At 47.4% G+C, this 19,092-nt stretch overlaps 1 protein-coding gene across 2 annotated transcripts in view; it reads left to right on the top strand.

The window, feature by feature from the left end:
• SPOCK1 (SPARC (osteonectin), cwcv and kazal like domains proteoglycan 1) overlaps positions 1-19,092 on the top strand; it is a 537,444-nt gene that overhangs the window by 440,852 nt on the left and 77,500 nt on the right. For both annotated transcript variants that reach the window (XM_024752469.1, XM_024752470.1), the window contains one exon: positions 8,262-8,376. In XM_024752469.1, coding sequence (XP_024608237.1) covers positions 8,262-8,376 — 115 coding nt within the window. The remainder of the gene's footprint in view (positions 1-8,261; positions 8,377-19,092) is intronic.

Raw genomic sequence — 19,092 nt, 5'->3', positions numbered from 1 at the left:
TGCCCCCTGGTGAGCAGGCGAAGGAGAAAAACTCAGCGCAGTACTGAGGGAGGGAGCAGTTCAGGGGAGGAGATAGGAGTGGTTTCTGCGAAGAATTCTAGCACCGCCGGGCAAAGCAACGTTTACTTTCCCCTAACGATTGGTTTAATAATTATGAAACATATGGAAGAGTTTAAAGAATGTTGGGATGAATACTGTATACCCATTGCCAAGGTTTGACAGTTATTAACATTTTGCCCCATTTCCTCTTTCTGTACACATGTGCAGTTTTCCCTTGACCATTTAGAAGTAATTTGTAGACTTCGTGACATCTCACCCCTAAGAAAAGTAACAGGCATTTTCCTATACGAGCCCCTTAGTAAGTATTATTACACCTACGAGAGCAATAATTCAGCATCACCTAACATATAATCCGTATGACAATCACAACATTTTCCCAGAATGCCTTTTATAGCTTTGTATAATTATTATTTTTATTCAAGAACCAATCAAGTCTCACTCATTGCTTTTGTTTCAACTGTTGAATTTCTTCTAGAACAAGGACCTACTCACTTCAGGGGTTTTTTGTTTGTTTTATTTTTTGAGCGTTTAGGCCGTCGTCTTATAAAATAGCCTCGATTTTGGATTTGGTTTGTCATGAATAGATCCACGTTAAGGATTTTGGGCACTGGAACTTCAAAGGCACTGTTATTACTTCCTTTTGAGGCACATCAGGAGGGACATGCCAGGTGGACCCACTGCTGGTGGCACTAAATCGGCCCCTTTGTCCCTTTGTTAAGAGGTGACTGCCAAATGTTTATTGAAAAATGTACATTTCCTCTTTTAATTAGGTATTCTATGGGGTGACACTTGGAGACTGTGTGAATGTCCTATTCCCCAGTGACTTTCACCCAATATTTTTAGTAAACATCAAATGATTCCTTCCTGACTCAGTTATTACGTTGTGTGGAGGGGGGGGTAGCAAAATAATAATTTTCTAATTCCAGTATTCCTTCTAAATTTATTTAGCTGGCATTCTTCTGTAAAGAAGAGCTTTTCTTTCACATTTTTAGCAACTTGGTTTTAAAGTTTAAGGTTCTACCTTCTTTGGAACTCTTAATTCAGAAAAGGAAAGTGTGTGTGAGAGAGAGAATGTGAGAAGGAGTGTGTGTGCATGTATGAGAGAGAGAGAGACAGAATGAGATCTAAAGGCTGAGCCCCGACACACACAAGCCTTCTTGAGAAGGCCCACCATCAGCCCAGTTGAGCTGGTCCCTTCCACTCTCCTCCCTGCTCACTCCTCTCCAGCTTCACTGGCTTCCTGGCTATTTCTCAAGTGCAGTCAGCATCCTCCACCTCAGGGCCTTTGCACTTCCCTTTGCCTGGAACCCCCTTCTCCCGATAGTCGATAGTCGTATGGCTCACTTTATTCTGTTCCCTGCCCAGACGTCATCTGGTCAGAAGATTTCCTGGTCACCCATATAATGTACCAGCCCCTCCCCATTACTCTCTGTCTCTTACTGTCCATGGTGTATCCTCCACAGCCCTCATCAGCACCTGCCCCATACACTTCATGAGAACAGGCCCCTTGTCCCATTGGTTTCGAGCCTAGAATGGACCCTGGCTTACCATAGGCCCATAAATATTTGTTGAATGCAAGAAGGAACACACACATGCATGCATGTTTGGTAAAGCTCTGAATGAGACCAGAGCCCCTTCCCTTGTTTCTCCTCACTGCTCCCTCCAGATGACCGCAGAGACCCTCCAGCCCTGGGTAGACAGGACAGCTGTTCCTCAGCCCCAGGATAACGTGTGCCGTCAGCAACCGCTAGCTTGGTGCCCAGTTGTGAAAGCCTGCAGAGTCGGGAAATTAGCTGCCCCCCGCTGCCTCCACCTTCCTTGACATGATTTTTGGGGAATAAAAACAAATCAGAATTCATCAACTGTGAACAAAATTGTCAACTGTGAACTGTCAACAGTCTGGTTTAAAAATAGACGAGAGGTTGATGAAATACAGCGGAGAAAGCAATTTAAATAAAATGTTAAAAATAATACCCAAAGGGGGCGAGGCAACAGGAAAAGTGCGGTGCGGTGGAGAATGTGAGCAGCGGAGACCTGCGTGAGCACTGACCCAGAGAGAGGTTATTAGCTTTGCTTTACAAATCACAGAGGAGAGAGATTTACTGGCCATTCGCGGGAAAACATTCACTCATTCCAACGTGTTGGCGTGTTATGCGAAATGGAAGGGGAGATTGGTTGGAAAATCTGCTGGTCGTTTATTTTTAAGTAGGTCAACATTTTGAATATTTCTGCCAATTTGTGAAATCTCTGGCTCTTCTTCTGTCTCCTCTGCTTCTGTGATGATTGGGGAAGGCATTTCTGTCCCAGGAGGTCAAGGGGTCTAGAAGCTTCAGCGGCTTGTATTTATTTTTATATTTGTGTTTATATGAATATGGGTTCCAGTACTGTATGTAAAGTCCTTAACTTATTTCCCACTTCTTCAACTCTCCTCCTTTCAATAGTTCTGGCTAATTATTTATTTAACTGCTTTATCATAAAATCAATATAAAGCCTTGAGTTTTTCATATTTCCTCTCTTCTGGGCATGAGTCTCAGCCCATACGTTGGCCAAGTTCTTCATGTCCAGCTGCCCCATATCCTGAGGCTGCCGTTTCATGTTATCTTCTTTCTTTTTAGGAGGATTGAGCCATCTTGGCACAAGATCTGTGCTTTATGAACCTAAGACAAGGTGATCCATCCCTTAGAGACTCTCTTTTTAAAAATAGAAGGTGTATTAGTTTGCTAGGGCTGCTGTAACAAAGTACCATGAGTTGGGTGGTTTAAACAGCAGAGGTTTATCATCTCACAGTCCCAGAGGTATAAGTCCGAAATGAAGGTGTGGGCAAGGTTGGTTCCTTCTGGGACTGCCAGGGAGAAGCTGTCTCTTGCTTCTTCCAGCTTCTGGCAGCCTCAGACATTTCTCGTGGATGGTCCTCTTCCCCCCATGACTCTTCACGTCATCTTCCCTCTGTGTGTGTCTGTCTCGGTGTCCAAATTTCCCCTTCTTATAAGCATGCCAGCCATATTGGATTTGAGGCCTCTCTGATGACTTCATTTTAACCTGATTATCTCTGTCAAGACCCTATTTCTAGATAAGCCACACCCTGAGATACTGAGGGTTAGGGCTCCAACATGAGGGATGTAATTCAACCCATGGCACAAGGTGTAAATCTTTCCCTCCCAGAGGGTGAGCAGGTGGGCAGGACAGTAGTGATTCATCTCTTTTTAGACCAGCTTCCAGTGTTGGCCAGGGCTAGAAGGGTTCTCCCCCATGGGCCACGGTGACCTTCTGGTGGTAACTCTACCTTTATTGAGCTGTGACTCTTTCTGCTTGTGATGGACAAGCTCCAGGGAGCACCTCTGCCTTTGGCTCTTTGTGAACTTTGTAGATTGAATGGCTCTCCACTCCAAACCCATATACTTTGTTTGTACCTGTTTGTTCCTCATCTATCCCCCAACCCCAGTTTTTTTCCTAAAATGAGGAGTTATGGGTGTCACTTCCCAAGAATGTCATTTTTCAGTTTGTTTTTAGAGTCCACCTCCAGGCTACAGACTCTTTAAGAGGTAGGCTCACAGGCCACCCTGTTTAACTTGGAGCTCTGCAGACCCTGTTCTGACGCAGGACGACAAGCCCAGGTGGGGCAGGGCAGGGTGGGGTGCCAGCTACCTGGAACCTCAGGACCTGCAGGGCACACGTGGAGGAAGCAGACACATGCTTTCTGAGCAAGTCCTAAATGCCAAGAAATCACCATCCATAATTTTGCCAGTTTTCAACTCCTGTTTTGAGAACACTGTGAGGGTGAAGGTGTGGGAGTTCTGAAGGCTTGTCATTTGGTCCCGAGGTAGGGCGGGAGCTAGTGATGTTCCTGTGGTGTTGGGGGACACTTATTTCTCCCTCCCCATATCTCCCTGGGAGGACCCTTTCACTCCCTTGCTCTCTGCTCCCCGCTGCCCCGTTCCCAGGAAAGCTGCCTATGTCCTGTTGCGCGGGAGCCCGGCATCTCTTAGATCAGGTTCATGGTCACAGCCAGGAGCAGCATCCCTGCGTTGGCCAGGTAACGTGGGCGCCTCTTTTTCTCTTGGCTCCCATTCTCTTGGCGGGTCTGTACTCAAGGGGTAGCATACCTGCCTTATGTTTCCAAACTCTCTGTGTGCACAGACCCGGGCACACTCCTGCCAGGTCCACCCAGGTCTGTGTGTTGTCTCTGCCTGTGATTGGTGGTAAGTGGACCAGGGCTTTCCTAGGCCTCCATTCCCCGCAGGTTGGGAGAGGCAGTTGGAGGTGTGAAGGTCCGAGGCACGCTGTACAGCCCGGTCTAATGGGAAGCCCTGGACTGTGAGGGTTTTGTGTCCCGTACTGTGAGGGTTTTGTGTCCTCTCTGGATAAAGCTGGTGCAGTGACCACCTTTTGGCTTCTATATCTGTTCTTGCCCAGCAATGACCTGGGGAAGAGGGGATGGGGTAAGAGACTGGTAGGTAACTCCACCGGTGTGACTTGGAGAAGAGCTGTAGGAAGGGAACATGTGTGAGATGCCTGGGTTGTAGGCCCTTAGATGCCTCTGCCCAGAGATATTCAGGGTCCGCCACCCTTCCCAGGGGCGTCCCCACACACGTGCTCTCATTCCTCCTAACCAGCTTCCTCGGGAGATGTGGTGATAATTGGTCCTTACCTGGATAGAGGCCTATAAACTGTGTTTTATGTTTGATCGTAAAGTACTTGACACGTAAACATATGTGTTATTCCTATGTTGCCAAAGCTACTAACAAAACAAAAGCCTCAGAATCTAACACCCAACTTATGAAATAAACCATTCCCAATTTTCACCATGCTTCTGTGGGCCCCTGTATGACGCCATCCCCTGCCTCCTCTCTGGAGGTGACCTCTATCTTGATGGTGTCTGTCAACGCCCCACCCCTGCCCCCGGCTTCTTTAAAGTAGCTTTTACCACATATGTGTTTATCTCTAAATAGCACATTTTGAGCTTTATAAAAAAATGAAATTATAGCCTTTTGAGCTTCATGTAAATGCCACATATTGTTCTGGAAGATAAAAGGCAGATCTGTGTCCTTGAAACATGCATTTTCACCACTGCAGCTAAATATTGTTTTCTCTGGTGGCCCCTTCCTGGAGTCGGGAAGAGGCCTGGCTGCCGCCACAGACTGAGACAGCGACTGTGCAGGAGAGGGGTGCCGGGACCAGCCACGGAAGCTGTGTTACTAGAATCACAGCGCACAGGAGTCCCTAGGCCAGGCGAGGCCACCCGAGAGGCGGTTGTTCTGGGTACGTGGGAAGCAGATGGGCTGGATTCCGACTCCAGTGGTAGACTCGGGTGAGCAGGGAGGCTGAAAGGCAGAGCGTTAAATGTGGAGCTCAGAGACAGGACCAGGGAGCGCTGTGAGTCAAGGATGGTCCACGACGAGCATCTCACATGTTGAGCTCTGGCACCTACGCTCCTTGCGCAGGCAGACTGGTGGATCCTGGTGGCCTGAACAGAGGTTCAGAGCTGCAGAGTGAACAGGGACCCCATCCTCCTGCCTTTATCATTCAGCAGCTATTGACTGCACACCGACTGTGTGCCAGGGCTATATGTGTATCATATCATGCCCGGGATAAGACCGCGACTAAGACTTTTCCCTGCCGTTAAGTACTTTAGGGTCTAGTAGGAAGTCACCTTTTGCTAAAAAGTATGCTGTGGTAGCAAGGGATCCCCAAACATCAGTGGCTTGTGACAGCAAGCATTAGTTCCTTGTTCATGTTGCATGCCGGCTGTGGGTTCGCTTCAGCTCTGTTCCGTGTCCTCTGCCATCTGGGTCCCAGGCAGAAGGAGCGGCCCTTATGGGACACGTGCCGTTTCCATAACAGAGGGAAAAAGCAAGAGGGGAAAACCAAGCAGTGGGTTTTCAAGTGTGACACAAACCTGGCTTGGATCATTCCTACTCACCATCTGCTGGCCAGAGCGAGTCATGTGGTCAAGACTGCTGTCACCACAGAGGGGACATCAGATCTCACGACACACGGCCCTGAGCAAAGTGTAGACTCCTCTTCCGGGGAGGCCAGAGAACGTTTGGGGAGAGGATTACTGTCTATCACAGACACAAGCAGGCAATTGCAGTCACAGTATGGTAAGGCTTTAGAGCAAGTCTCTGTACTAATTTTGACTTCATTCAATAAGTTGACACGTAAAAAACAAGTGTATTTCCCCCTCTAAGTTAGCTTTAGGGATTCTGTTGAGAAAATAGTATGAGAATCACTAGCCTGAACCTGCGGATTGTTCCAGAGAGCTAAGCCCAGGGGAGGAGGGGGGGGCGGGGCGGGGCCAGTAGCAGTTGTCTCCCCTCTAGCCCTGGGCACGTGCACACAGGCTGTGCTAGTTGAAAAGAAGCTTCTTACACTGGGGACCCACCTGCCGCCTTCCAGCGTTCTCCTTGGTGCATCTTCTGTCCATTTGGACCATCTGCAGGTATGGCCCATACCTGGGGTCTCTTTTGTGCTGCATCCCTACATACACATATATCCCTCCTCTCCTCACCGTCACATCCACGTGGTCACACATTTTTTGTTTCCTCCCTACGTCCGTCAATCGACGTTTGCGGTCTGGGCCGTGGCTTCCTTTCATACGGCCCCCAGCACGCCTGCCTCCACACTGGGCCACGCCAGACACCCAGCAGCGTGCACAAAAGGGAGTTTTGCATCGAGAGGAAGCCAGCTCCCCGTTGGCTCATCTGCCATGCTCTCTCTGCAAGGGTCACAGGCGACTGTGTGGCCGACGGTAGGAATTACACGAGTGACTCCAGCACGTGTAGGTTGAAAGCCCACTCTCCCTATGCTCGGGGTGTAATCAGTGTGGGGACTGAATACCCCGTCGTCTCACAAGGAGCCGGGATTCATCTGCACTCATGTGTTGCTTTGCAAATGCTGGCGGCCTTTTCAAAGGTATGCATTTGTGCTTTCTGAGGGCAAGGACCATATCTCCCCTTTTCTTCCCTTTGAAAGATTCCGCGTGGCACCTGATAATAGCTGCATGCACCGTGGGTGCTCCGTCCCTTCTGCCCGTCTCCCCTTCCTTTGAACCTTCAGCAGATACCAGCGTGGTTCTGGGCCCGTGGGCCTTTGCAGAAGCCTGATTGATTACACACAGGCCTTGATCTAGAGAATTTTGCAGGTCAAAAAGGGAGGGAACTCTCAGACAACTCCGACCCAGGCCAGTAGCCCAGCCGCATAATTAGCCACACGTGGAGTCCAGTGCAGGCCATCTGTTCTCTCAGTCCCTCCACAAGACAGACACAGTGATGGGGACGGTTAAGTGCTTGGCCCTGGAGTCGGTCAGAGGGGGTTTGGAATCCTGGATTGTGCATGTCCTGAGCTTTCACAAGTTATTTAGCCTCTGAGTCTCCATTTCTTATTCCATAATGTAGTAATAATAAAATGCTGTTAATCGTTGTGGTCTTTTGCATCTGTAAAGAACCTCCTTCTCTCCTGCTTGGGTTCCGAATCAGTTGAGACTTAAGGGTAAAGAACTGGAGACAGCGGCCAAAATATGAAGGGGTTGACAGGACGTTGTATGGCTTTGGGGCTTCTAATTTTGAATCCTAGGATTCAGTGGACGTTTCCACCCAGTCCCAGGCTACTTAGACAACCACAGGCATCCTCTGAGGGGAAAGACTGTGTCAAGCTTGGGTTTTGGATGGTTGAGGCCAAAGCATTCACTCCTCGCTTGCTCCCGGGGAAAGGGCTGGGCCTCACACACCATCCAACCTTACTAAGTAGATTGTTACCCTTCCTCCCCAGGAAGAGGGTGAGCGGGTGAGCAGCTGAGCGTGACCAGGAGGGCTACACTGGCAGAGCCTCCCTAGTGGGGGTAAGGGGGCGAGTTGGAGCAGCCTTCAGCCTTTTGTCTTTGTGGACCCTCTGGGACTCCACAGATGTTAAGTTTCATCCTGATACTTGCATAAACAATTACGGTTGAGTTTACCACTTACTAAACTAAACCTCCCTGTGCAGTGTTTTTAGATGTTATCCTGTGCATTTGGGGAAACACAGAAGGCCATTTCTTAGTTAGCATCCTGTCATTCAGACCTTTAACAGAAATGAACTCCTCTTCTCTCTGTCTTTGCTTCTGTGAGCCTAACTGTGGTTAGAAGGGCACTGGCAGTCTCCTAAGGAAGCTGGGGAGGGGCCTACATGACAGTATTCTTAAGGCTTGTTCTGTCTGTCTTTTGCAGTGCAAGTTGGAGTTCCATGCTTGTTCTACTGGCAAAAGTCTCACCACCCTCTGCGACGGGCCCTGTCCATGTCTCCCGGAGCCCAAGCCACCAAAACACAAGGCAGAGAAGAATGGTGAGTGGGCATCGCAGGACACCCCCTGAACGGGGGGCTGTGTGGTCAGGGCGGCCTGACATGGCCAAGGCCCTCCCTCCCCAGACGCCAGGAACCTGGCCCTAAGCCCTTAACAGAGGCATTCTAGCTCGGCCTGGGGAGACCGTTATGCTCGGCAAGTACCCTAGTCATTTAGGGACGCCAAACTGAACCGCCTTCAGCTGCCATTAAATAGAAAAAGAAGAGCTGAGAGTCTTTGAAAATAATTCTGTTAGACCAAGATATGCACTAGGTTCTTCCAGAGGTAAAATTGGCTATGGTGTAGGAAGGGCAGGGTTTCAGCGTTAAGACCAGGCCTGCCCTGGGGTGCGCCTTGGACATCCTTGAACTCTAATCTCTAAATCCTTTGAAAGGCCAGATTTCAAAACATAGAGTGCAGAGATGTCACGATGATGGACAGTATCCCTGTGCAAAAGCGGTTCTCTACTAATATGTTCTGCCTCTGCCTGGCATGCGACACAGAGCCAGGGGGTGGATGGAAGAAGAAGAACTCCCCAGGCCCTGCGGTTTCTCTTCCATGGCCGACAGGGGCGGCAAAGGTCGGGCTTATCAGGATGTTTTCATGATGGGGAAAGTAATGTTGGCCCACTGGTCTCAGCCCCCTACAAGCCTTCCGTAATGAGACCCAAGATAGAAGTTTGCGTTGGCCTTCTGTGGAGCTGGGCTTTCTCAGCTGTAGGGGGCTGTCCCATGGAAAACGTTGGACATCTGTGTGTGAGTGTGTGCGTGCGTGCACACGCTTGTCTTCTAAAGCCTGCAGGTATTTGCGATGGAGGAGAATGAATAGGGTGTAAGTGTTTATCCACTTACCTCTTCCTAAGCTGTTTTGTCTTTACCAAGGCACACAGATGGAGATGTTCAAGTGTAAATTTGTTCACGGTGATTGCTGGAATGTTGTGTTAGAAGGCTCTTTGGGAGGTTTAATCCAGGATGTGGAAGGACATTGTAAACTGTAAAGCACTGGGGTCACAAATAATCTCCATAGATTACTCTTGGTTACCAAAAAGCTGATCTCATTGCATTTTGGACTGATCATCTATATAACTCTAGTAAGAGACGTTAACTAGGGACTTCCCTGGTGGCACAGTGATTAAGAATCCGCCTGCCAATGCAGGGGACACGGGGTTGAGCCCTGGTCCGGGAAGATCCCACATGCTGCAGTGCAGCTAAGCCCGTGCGCCACAACTACTGAGCCTGCACTGTAGAGCCCACGAGCCACAACCACTGAAGCCTGTGTGCCTAGAGCCCGTGCTCTGCAACAAGAGAAGCCACTGCAATGAGAAGCCCGTGCACCGCAACGAAGAATAGCCCCCACTCGCCACAACTAGAGAAAGCCTGTGCACAGCAACAAAGACCCAACACAGCCAAAAAAATAAAAATTAATTAATTAATTTTTTTAAAAAAAGAAATGTTAACTAATCTACACAAGCCTCCTTGTACTTTGGTCAGAAAACCTAAAGCCGTGCCGTGGTAAGCAACTACAAAGCCCACAAAATTAACTTCCGTCTGGAGATTTCTTTTTTTTGCGGTACGCAGGCCTCTCACTGTTGCGGCCTCTCCCGTTGCGGAGCACAGGCTCCGGATGCGCAGGCTCAGCGGCCGTGGCTCACGGGCCCAGCCGCTCTGCGGCATGTGGGATCTTCCCGGACAGGGGCACGAACCCGTGTCCCCTGAATCGGCAGGCGGACTCTCAAACACTGCACCACCAGGGAAGCCCTGGAGATTTCTTAAGAATCTTCTTAGGAAGTCTCAATAGCCTCTCTTATTCCAAGTATATTCTTTACTGCTTTCATTTAGTCTTCTATTCTGAGACAAGGAAACCAATCCAAGAAAGCCATTTCTACCATTTTGCCTGTAGTTTTCTGGGAGGGCTTCATGGTTCTTTAAACAAAGTACAACCCTTGTTTCTTCATGGTGGGTTTGTCACATCTGATTAAATGAGATTCACTCTCAAATATGACTCTCCAGGTATGGCCTCGGCTGGCTGTACCATCTATTTGTTCAGTTACTTACTGGTGAAAACGAGAACAAATTCTTATCGAGCCTGTGCGAGAGTAACCACATTGGCATTGAAAGTAAAAAGACTCAGAAAAAAAGTGTCGTTCCAGAATTCTGAGAGGTTAGTGAGAACAAGATTACCACTTGAAAGGGTTTCATTTCCAAATGTTTGTAAAAGCACAGACCACTAAGTTAGTAGTGAGAGATAGGTCAGGAAGAAAGCAAAAGGACTTCATTATATGCCTATCAGAAATGAGAACAATAAAAAAGAATACCAGCAATATTCTCAAACCAGTGATCAAAATTAGGTTTCCGTCATTAGTTCCTGCAGTCCTGTCTAATTATGTTTTGTTCCACTGGCTCTTGGGTCAACTGTCTGCTTTTATGAAGTCATCAGAGTCCTGGAACTCTATACTCTGTCTCTGGTATCATCTGGCAATTATCTAAGAAATATCACCTTGGAAGCCTGTAACAAGGCATCTGTTATTTGAAGTATCCATCCAACTTGGTACACTTCTTTCCATGAGGCTCTGAGATTGTCCTTTTTCGTTAAAGACCCAATTTCTGCTGTGACGTAAAGCAAATATTTTACATGAGCATGAGGGGAAGCAGGAACTACCTGTTGGTGATAAGACTGAATGTAGTTAATTTATTACATATCCAACAACATCCTAATGAAGGAGAGTATAATCCTCTCTCAGGATAGGATGCTTCACTATTTAATACAGATTTGATCAGTGTTTCCCTGGAGGATAAGGTCATATTACGGGCAGTGAGGGCACTGATAGATCCCCAGGGTCATTATGTGAAATGAAACTTTTAAATGAGGAACATTTTACCTGGACAGAATCAGTCAAGGGAAGGCTGACTTTTTCCTTTAATTTGACGATTCTTTCCACGCAGCTCTCGCGATAGTTTGCGCCAGGCGGTGAGCGCTGCACTGAGGTTGTGGCAGTTGGGGTGAGGAGGGGATGGATGCACGAGAGGGGTTGGAGGTGAAATGAAGGGCAGCTTTCATCTGGCCACTTGGCTGTTGGGTGAAAGGCGAAGGAGGAGTGCCCACCAGTCCACACCCCCTTACCTGGCAGCCGCCCCTCTCTGAAGCTGCGGTGGGAGTGGCGTCTACGGGCAGACGCCATCCATGAGACACACCGTGGCTCTGAACGGTATCCAGAGCAGGCTTGTGTCTGTGCCTATTACAGAAATGACATTTGACAGTCTCACAAATGCAGGTGTGTCAAAAATGTGACATTACTGTTGTTGATGATGACATTTTACCTTCAACCTTACCTCTATTTTGAACCGTGGTTCCTTCTGGTTAATACAAACATTAGTGAAGTCATTTCCAGGTCAATTCTGTCAATTCGGGATTATATCTAAATTCTAGGAAGTAGGGGTGGGATGAGGGCTTATGAGATACCATATTGGTGTCAGGTGGCTCCTGGTGTGTCTCTTTCTTTGGAATCTACCTCTATGGGGCTTTGCAGTTTTTAATTAGTTGTCCAGCAATGTTTCATCCTGAGTGCAGCCAAGGAGAGATGTTTAAGATCCTGCCCGTGACCTCTGCTCACTCATACCGAGTCCTCTTTCTTTTTTTTTTTTAAATCTTTTTTTTTTAATTTATTTATTTTTGGCTGCATTGGGTCTTTGTTGCTGCATGCGGACTTTCTCTAGCTGCGGCTCTAGGCGCACGGGCTTCAGTAGTTGTGGCACATGGGCTCAGTAGTTGTGGCTCTTGGGCTCTAGAGCACAGGCTCAGTAGTTGTGGCGCATAGGCTTAGTTGCTCCGTGGCATGTGGGATCCTCCCAGACCAGGGCTCGAACCCGTGTCCCCCGCATTGGCAGGCAGATTCCCAACCACTGTGCTACCAGGGAAGTCCCCCGAGTCCTCTTTCTTCTAAGCCTACTCTTCTGAGTTTACTCATCCTCTCACTGCCCCTCCTTGGCCCCCTTCAGGGCCACACATAACTTCTGTGACCTTCTGGTGTCAAGAAAGACTGCGGTGAGTTTGCTCTCTCAAGCCGTCTCTCCTTGGATCTGCCCAGCAGCCATTTCTCTTGCACGCAGAGGACATCTTTGTGAGACTTACCTCAAAATGGGCTTCATATTGGTAGAAAGACACAGGTCCTCTTTGCTGCGGGACCTCCAGCTGTCTGGAGTTTCAGGAGTGCCTCTTCCTGCCCAGGCCCCAGAGCTGAGTTTGGAGACCCAAAAGCTGTGGTGAGCAGAACGTTTCCTAGGGACTCACCGGCCTCTGCCTGTTCGCCTTCCTTTTGTAGCCCCAACTGTGATCAGTACTGGATGTGAGTGTCCAAGGTGTGTGAGGCCAGGGTCTAACTAGCTCTCTTTCTGATCTCACTCTGCTTCTTCCAGCCTTTGGCTGTTTGAGTTACAGCAAACCCGGTTCTTGGAAATCAAAAGTCTCTTGTCTCAGCTTTGGTTTTGAGATCATTTTTAGGAAGTCAGAGACAAATGGTTGATTTTTTGTGTGTGTTCTCTTTGTTTTTCTCTGGCATCTCTCCTTTGTTGTGGCCCCTGGGGAGATGGTGGAGGGTGGAGTCATCCTTTCATACCTCTGAGTATTTCCTCTCAGTTACTCGTGACCTTGGACAAGTTACTGAATTGCTTTCTCTCTCATCTCTGTGATACCAGACCATCCTCAAGAGTATAGCCTAATGATTGTCCAAAGGAAGGGGAAAATTAAAAAGAAGGAGATTGAGTCTGGGGGAGAATGGATACATGTGTATGTATGGCTGAGTCACTTTGCTTTGCACCTGAAACTATTACACTGTTAACTGGCTATACTCCAATATAAAATAAAAAGTTAAAAAAAAAAAAAAAGAGGGAGACTGAGGTCTACACATTAAGCCTGGGTTTCAGTACCTTTTCTAAGAGTCTCCTAGGAAAGGTCCCCCCAGTTTCTCTTGGTATTTTCCAGTACCCAAGAGCCAGCCCAGTTAAGAAGTCACCTCTCACATCTAATGTTAACCCTTTGGTTCTGGGTTTTGCTGCTGCTTTTTCTTCAGTCCTCAGGAAAGAATATGAGGAATGTCTGAAGCACTTGTTTCTTGATTTCTTTACAGTGGTTGAAATTTTAGGGATAAGATAGAGGACTGTTAGGGTCTTGAAGATACATTTTTAAACTAGCCCGCCCCACACCTGCTGCTCTCCCCACCCTGACTCCCCTCCCCTCCGCTCGTGCACAGAGACAGACCTCTCCCCTTGGCCTGGGTTCAGCAGCCTTGTTCCCTCTGAAGGCGGGACTCGGAGCTCCCTCACGGCTGAGGTGAAAACTCTGTAGTTGTAGGGTATCAGGGCAGGAAAGATCTCCCCTGTCTTCCTCCATACCATGCACGAGGGGACCCTTGTGTTCCTCGAAGGCGCCTCGGGTTTCCCCACGGGGACCAGGGGAAGGCCGAGTGGGTCGGGCCTCCGACCTCCCCTAGAGGGGCTCCATCTTTATGCTTTACCACCTCCGATCACATCTGTAGGAAAGGAGTTTGGCACCAGGGAGCCATTGTTCAGTTCCCATTTACCCCAAGAGAAAACTGGAGGTCTATGGAGAGAAGGCATCTCTCCTCAGGTCAGACAGTGGGCAGGTGTGGGGCAGGGCCAGAGCCTGGGCCTCTCGACGCCTGGGCTAGTGCCCTTGTGCCCCGTGTGTACTCCCTTAGGTCACAGCCAGCCAGGTCCTCTGCCTAAAGGTGGTCGAGGGTCTGTAGCTGAGTTGGGTGGGAGTTAGATTTATTTCTCCAGGGTCTGACGTCGCTTGCCTGGATCCTGAAGTGTGAACCATCAGGCAGAGAGTGTCTCTGTGTTCCCACAAGCAGCAGTGTTTGGAAGGCATCCTGCAGAGTCTCTCCCACCCCCTCCTCCTCCGCCTTTGGAGGAGAGAGTAGAGCGAACAGCACTGTCTGTAAGGCCAGCTCCTTCTTTGCTTCTGTTGTCACAGGTTAGCTTTTGGAGGAGGAATGGGGGCCCAGCCAGTCGGCCTCAGGTGTTCTGGAGACAGCCAGCCGGCTGGCTGGTCAGCGTTCATGAAGCTGTAACTTCCTGGCCTGACTGTGCTGGGAGGTGGGGAAGGAAGTTCCACAGATCCTTCCCGCAGGGCATGCTAAAGAGGAAATAACGACTTCCCTCCAGCTGAGCTCTTGGGAACAGTAGAAAAATAGTCTACAATGATTTTCTTTTCTCCAATGGTGATTTCAACCTGAGGGCTAGATTCTGGGGGGAAGAGTCCTGGGCTGACAGACGGTTGTCTAATTCCATTACTTATCACAAGTCGAGCTGGGGAAATGTGTTTAAACGGGAACAGGAGGTGGTGCCAAAGAGACGGGATGAAAAGTTCTTCCTCGCTGTGATGTCTCAATGGAAAAATCCTAAAAGGGTCCTGCTGCAGAGGCTCCCAGCAAAATGAAGATTTATCTTTGCAACCACAGAAAGAACATTTTTCTTTAATGCCTGTTGTGTAACAGGGTGAAGGCCTGGGGCTTGCAAGCTTGCAATTTAAAAGCGGTTTATATTAACCTTTTCCATACCCATTCAACTTCGCTGATTATTCAGTACTCCATTGTGGTCAAAAATTCAACATATAAAGGAACATTTCAGTTTTAGGGCCTTGTTAATAGACATGTCACGAGCTTTAAAGAAAAAACAATTGGGGGTTAAATTAGCAACTGCATCCAAGAAGAAAAATGTATTTGTCAGGACTCTGGACGTAAATGCCGACTTTGGCTTTGAACTCAGATTCTTCTTCTGTGAGTTCAGCCCTGGGAAAGCAGACCACAGGTTCTCCTGGTCATTCTGAAGCTTCCTTGGTAGCAACTGATTGGAGAAAGCTAAAGGTGAAAAGGGAGAGAAGGGTAAACTGAGGGAGAGGGTGGCCAGGGTCATAGCTGGAGTCCAGAGAAGGAGATAGAGGTTGGTGTTAGAAATTAATGGCTTTGATAATTCACTCAGATAGCACTCTTCTCCTGCCCTTATTTTTTATTTATAAATTAATACCATTCTTATATAAAATCCAAGTATTATGGAAAAAGGGTCTCATATTCCCAGTTCTATTAGCTTTCTGTTGCATATGCTTCCAATTATTTTTTGTAAACATATACTAATATACTTTTAAAGCTGTACCCGTCCAAAATCAGGATCACATTCTACGATATTTTGCACCCTGCCTTTCTTGTGTGTCGTACGTACGTTTTCATGGAGGGTCACATCTATCTGTCTGTCTGTCTCTCTGCTCCTGCCCAAGCCCCCTGCCCCCACCTTGCTCTCTTTCTAGCCAACCTGCCAGCTCTGCTCCCTTGTACTCCAGACTTAAATATGTAATGACTGCTCCACATTTCTGTCTGGACGCCCATAGGCATGTCAAACTTAGCACGTCCAAAATGAAACTCCGGATCTCCCCCCAAATCTGTTCCTTCTTCCTGTAGTATTTGCCATCTTAATTAATGGCAGCTTCATATTTCAATCTGCTGAAGTAAAAGCAAACAAAAATAACCCTTCTTCCTCTCATGTGCCACATTATAATCATCATTTGAGTCTACTTTCAAACAGATTTCCAAATACGAGCACTTCTTACCACCTCCACGGTTACCACCCTGGTGGTCCAAGACATCCTCATCTTTTATTTCAATAGCTTCCTAATTAATTTCCTGGCCCCTACATTCTCTTTTGAACATAGGAGTTAAACATTCTGTAAACTGTATGTCAGATTGTATAATTCCCTATTCAGGACACTCCACTGACTTCCCATCTTGTTAAGAGGAAAAGAGAAAATCCTTTCAGTGACCTGCAAGGCCAAGCATGATCGAGGCCCCGATCAGGTCCCAGTGGGTTTCTCAGATGTGCCATCATATCCTGCCTCAGCCTGGACTGTCTTTCCAGACATCTACATGACTCCTTCCATCAGCCACCCTTCAATCTCTGCACAAACGTGGCCTTCTCAGGAAACCCTCCCCGACACTTCCCATCTCTCTTTCCTCCTTTATTTGTCTCCATACCATTTATCACCTTCCAATATATTAGATAATTTGTTTACCTGTTCTGTTTATTGTCTGACTTGCCCAACTAGAATGGGAGTTATATGAGGGCTTTCTGTCTGGATTTCCAACAGTTATTGGTCAAATGTTGAATGATTCTACCTCATTATTTTTAAAGCATTGTCCATTATATAGATTTACCATAGATTATAATGTTTAAAATGGCAAAAAAAAAAAAAAAAAGATTTACTGTGACAAGAGATCATCTGTAGAAGGTGCTTAATAAATACGTGTATTAAGCCCTTGGTGTATATGTTTAATTCTTCTAACAACCAAAAAATGTCCTCTGTAGTGCTGGTGAGAAAACTTGAGATTTGGAGCTTTTCGGCACCTTGCCTAAGGCCACCCAGCTAATAAATGAAAGAGCAGGGATTTGAAGTCTTTCCTAGAACGTGTGCTCTTATGCTCACGTTATACTGTGTTTTTAACCTAAATTGAATATCCATTGAAAGGGAAGACTTCCTTTGGAAAAAGAAACACACACACACACACACACACACACACACACACACATTCACACATTTGAAACTAAATTTCCCTGTGCTTTCAGTGCTCAGAGAATGCGCTCCATCACTGATATCATAGCCCTCTCTGATGGGATTTTTCCAAGGTGTCCTCACTCATTTTCTCCTCTTTCTTTCTGTGACGCGCCTTGCTCTCTGAAGTTTATCAGAACCCTGGCATGAGCGTGAGCTCACCACTGCGTAGTACGCTTTCCTGATAGCCACGGGTTTCCGACCTAGCTTCTTAAAGATAAAAATTCATTTGTAATCTGTCCTGAAGTCGACTCTTCTTTCATTGCGCTTCTATCTATTGCTGTGAGAGGAAAAGACAGCATCACAATACAAAATAAATTGAAATCATAATCGAAAGAGAGCAAGTGACTGCCCCGTCACCAAGCCAGCTGCTTAGTAAAATCTTGGTAGGTCTCGTCCTTCCTAGGGCCAAGGGTTGTAGTGGGCACCTGGGCCTTGACAGAGGAGGGGGCAACACCTTCCTAGCAGGTGCAGTGAGAAGTAAATGAGCTCAATTTCAGCTGTAGATGTAGAGTTCCAAAAATACAGCTGTGTCATCGTCATCATCATCATCACCATCTTGATCATGGTCCTCTGTTTAAAAACTCGAATGGCACTTAGACATAAAGGATGCAGGATGTCACTTCGACTATTGAACTTGAGGAATGTATAATGACACCAGATAAGGCTCAGAATAAGCAGTTGTTTGAATATATGGTAATAGATATTCAGATCGCTCGGGAGCATAGCCACAGCGAAAACAGCGAGCCAGCTCTCTTCAGCCTGTGGAGACCAAAAGAGAAGAGAGATCTGAGAGACGCTTCCAAATCATGGTGGTGTCATGATGGCGAGATCTCGTGTTCCACTTCTAGTCCCGGGGCCCCTCTGTCCTGCTTGAAAAGAAGGAGCTTTGCAGGGAGACACAGTAGATCTCCTTATACAGCGGAGGTTCTGCTTGTGTTTCTCATTATTTCAAGACCTAGAGTGAGCTAACAGAAGAAATAGTTTCAGCACAATTTAGGGGCAGTTCCGAGAGGTGGAGGAGGCACCATGACGTTGGGGCCGAGGCGATGATGAGCATGGTCATGGGTCCATAGAATGTAAAGATTGCTGCTTTCAGATTTCCCGGTGATGCAATAGCAAGTCGTTTGGGGGGCAAGTCCTTCATATTTGACTAAACTTCACCATGTAGAAGGCTCTGTGTAAGGAACCAGTGCAGCTGTCCTGTTACATGTCCGCCTGGGAATATCAAGAAGGCATTTGCATGGGCCTTTTTCCTCCCATCTCATCCTATGAAGTATCCATTTATTTTGGCATCCTTGGCCTGGTTATGCTTTGTCCAAGCTTGAATCTTCTAAATGGCCCTTTCCATTATGTCATGTGTTGGAGGTGGGGTGTGGCTAACACCCCAGTGAGTCCTCTGTGTTGTACCCTAGCAAGGGATGTTGAGTGTAGCTCCAGCTTCTAAAATCACCTAGGCAAGGGGCACTCATGCTATGAAACCAGATTTAGAAGATGAATGTCAAAGAGCAGAAAATTAGTGCTGACAGGGGGTTTGATCAGAATTGTGATCACGTACCAATGCACAAGGCCAAGTAATACTCCAAAAAAAATCGGAGCGGCTGGGCCCGTGAGCCATGGCCACTGAGCCTGCGTGTCCAGAGCCTGTGCTCCACAACGGGAGAGCCCACAGCAGTGAGAGGCCCGCGTGCCGCAAAAAACAAAAAATTAAAATGTAAAGCTTAAGGCAATACTTTGACAGCTGTTTTGTTTTGGTTTGTTTTTTTCCTAAAACTGAGGGCAGTGATTGAGTCTGGAGGTAGTGGTGAGCAATGTGTCTTCATCCACCCAGCATCCGTCTGTCTGTTCATCTGTCCATCCATCATCCATCCATCCAGCATTTATTAAATACCTATTCTGTGCCCAGGTCCTGTGCTGTCCCTCCTGTAAGCAGATGAGAAGAAATCAACACTAAACATATCAATAATTTGTTATTTCAGTATCTGCACAGGGAGCTCACTTCTGTCCCAAGGTAACAATTGTCTATAGGGCTGAGCTGTTTTCCATCCCATTTTATAAGTCTGGGACTCCAAAGCCTTTTTTTTTTTTTTTTTTTTTTTTTT

Source organism: Neophocaena asiaeorientalis, unplaced genomic scaffold (genome assembly GCF_003031525.2).
Source record: "Neophocaena asiaeorientalis asiaeorientalis breed wild unplaced genomic scaffold, Neophocaena_asiaeorientalis_V1.1 scaffold204, whole genome shotgun sequence".
Classification (NCBI taxonomy): domain Eukaryota; kingdom Metazoa; phylum Chordata; class Mammalia; order Artiodactyla; family Phocoenidae; genus Neophocaena; species Neophocaena asiaeorientalis.
Note: the sequence above shows the minus strand (reverse complement) of the source record. Positions and strands in the feature narration are given on the sequence as shown.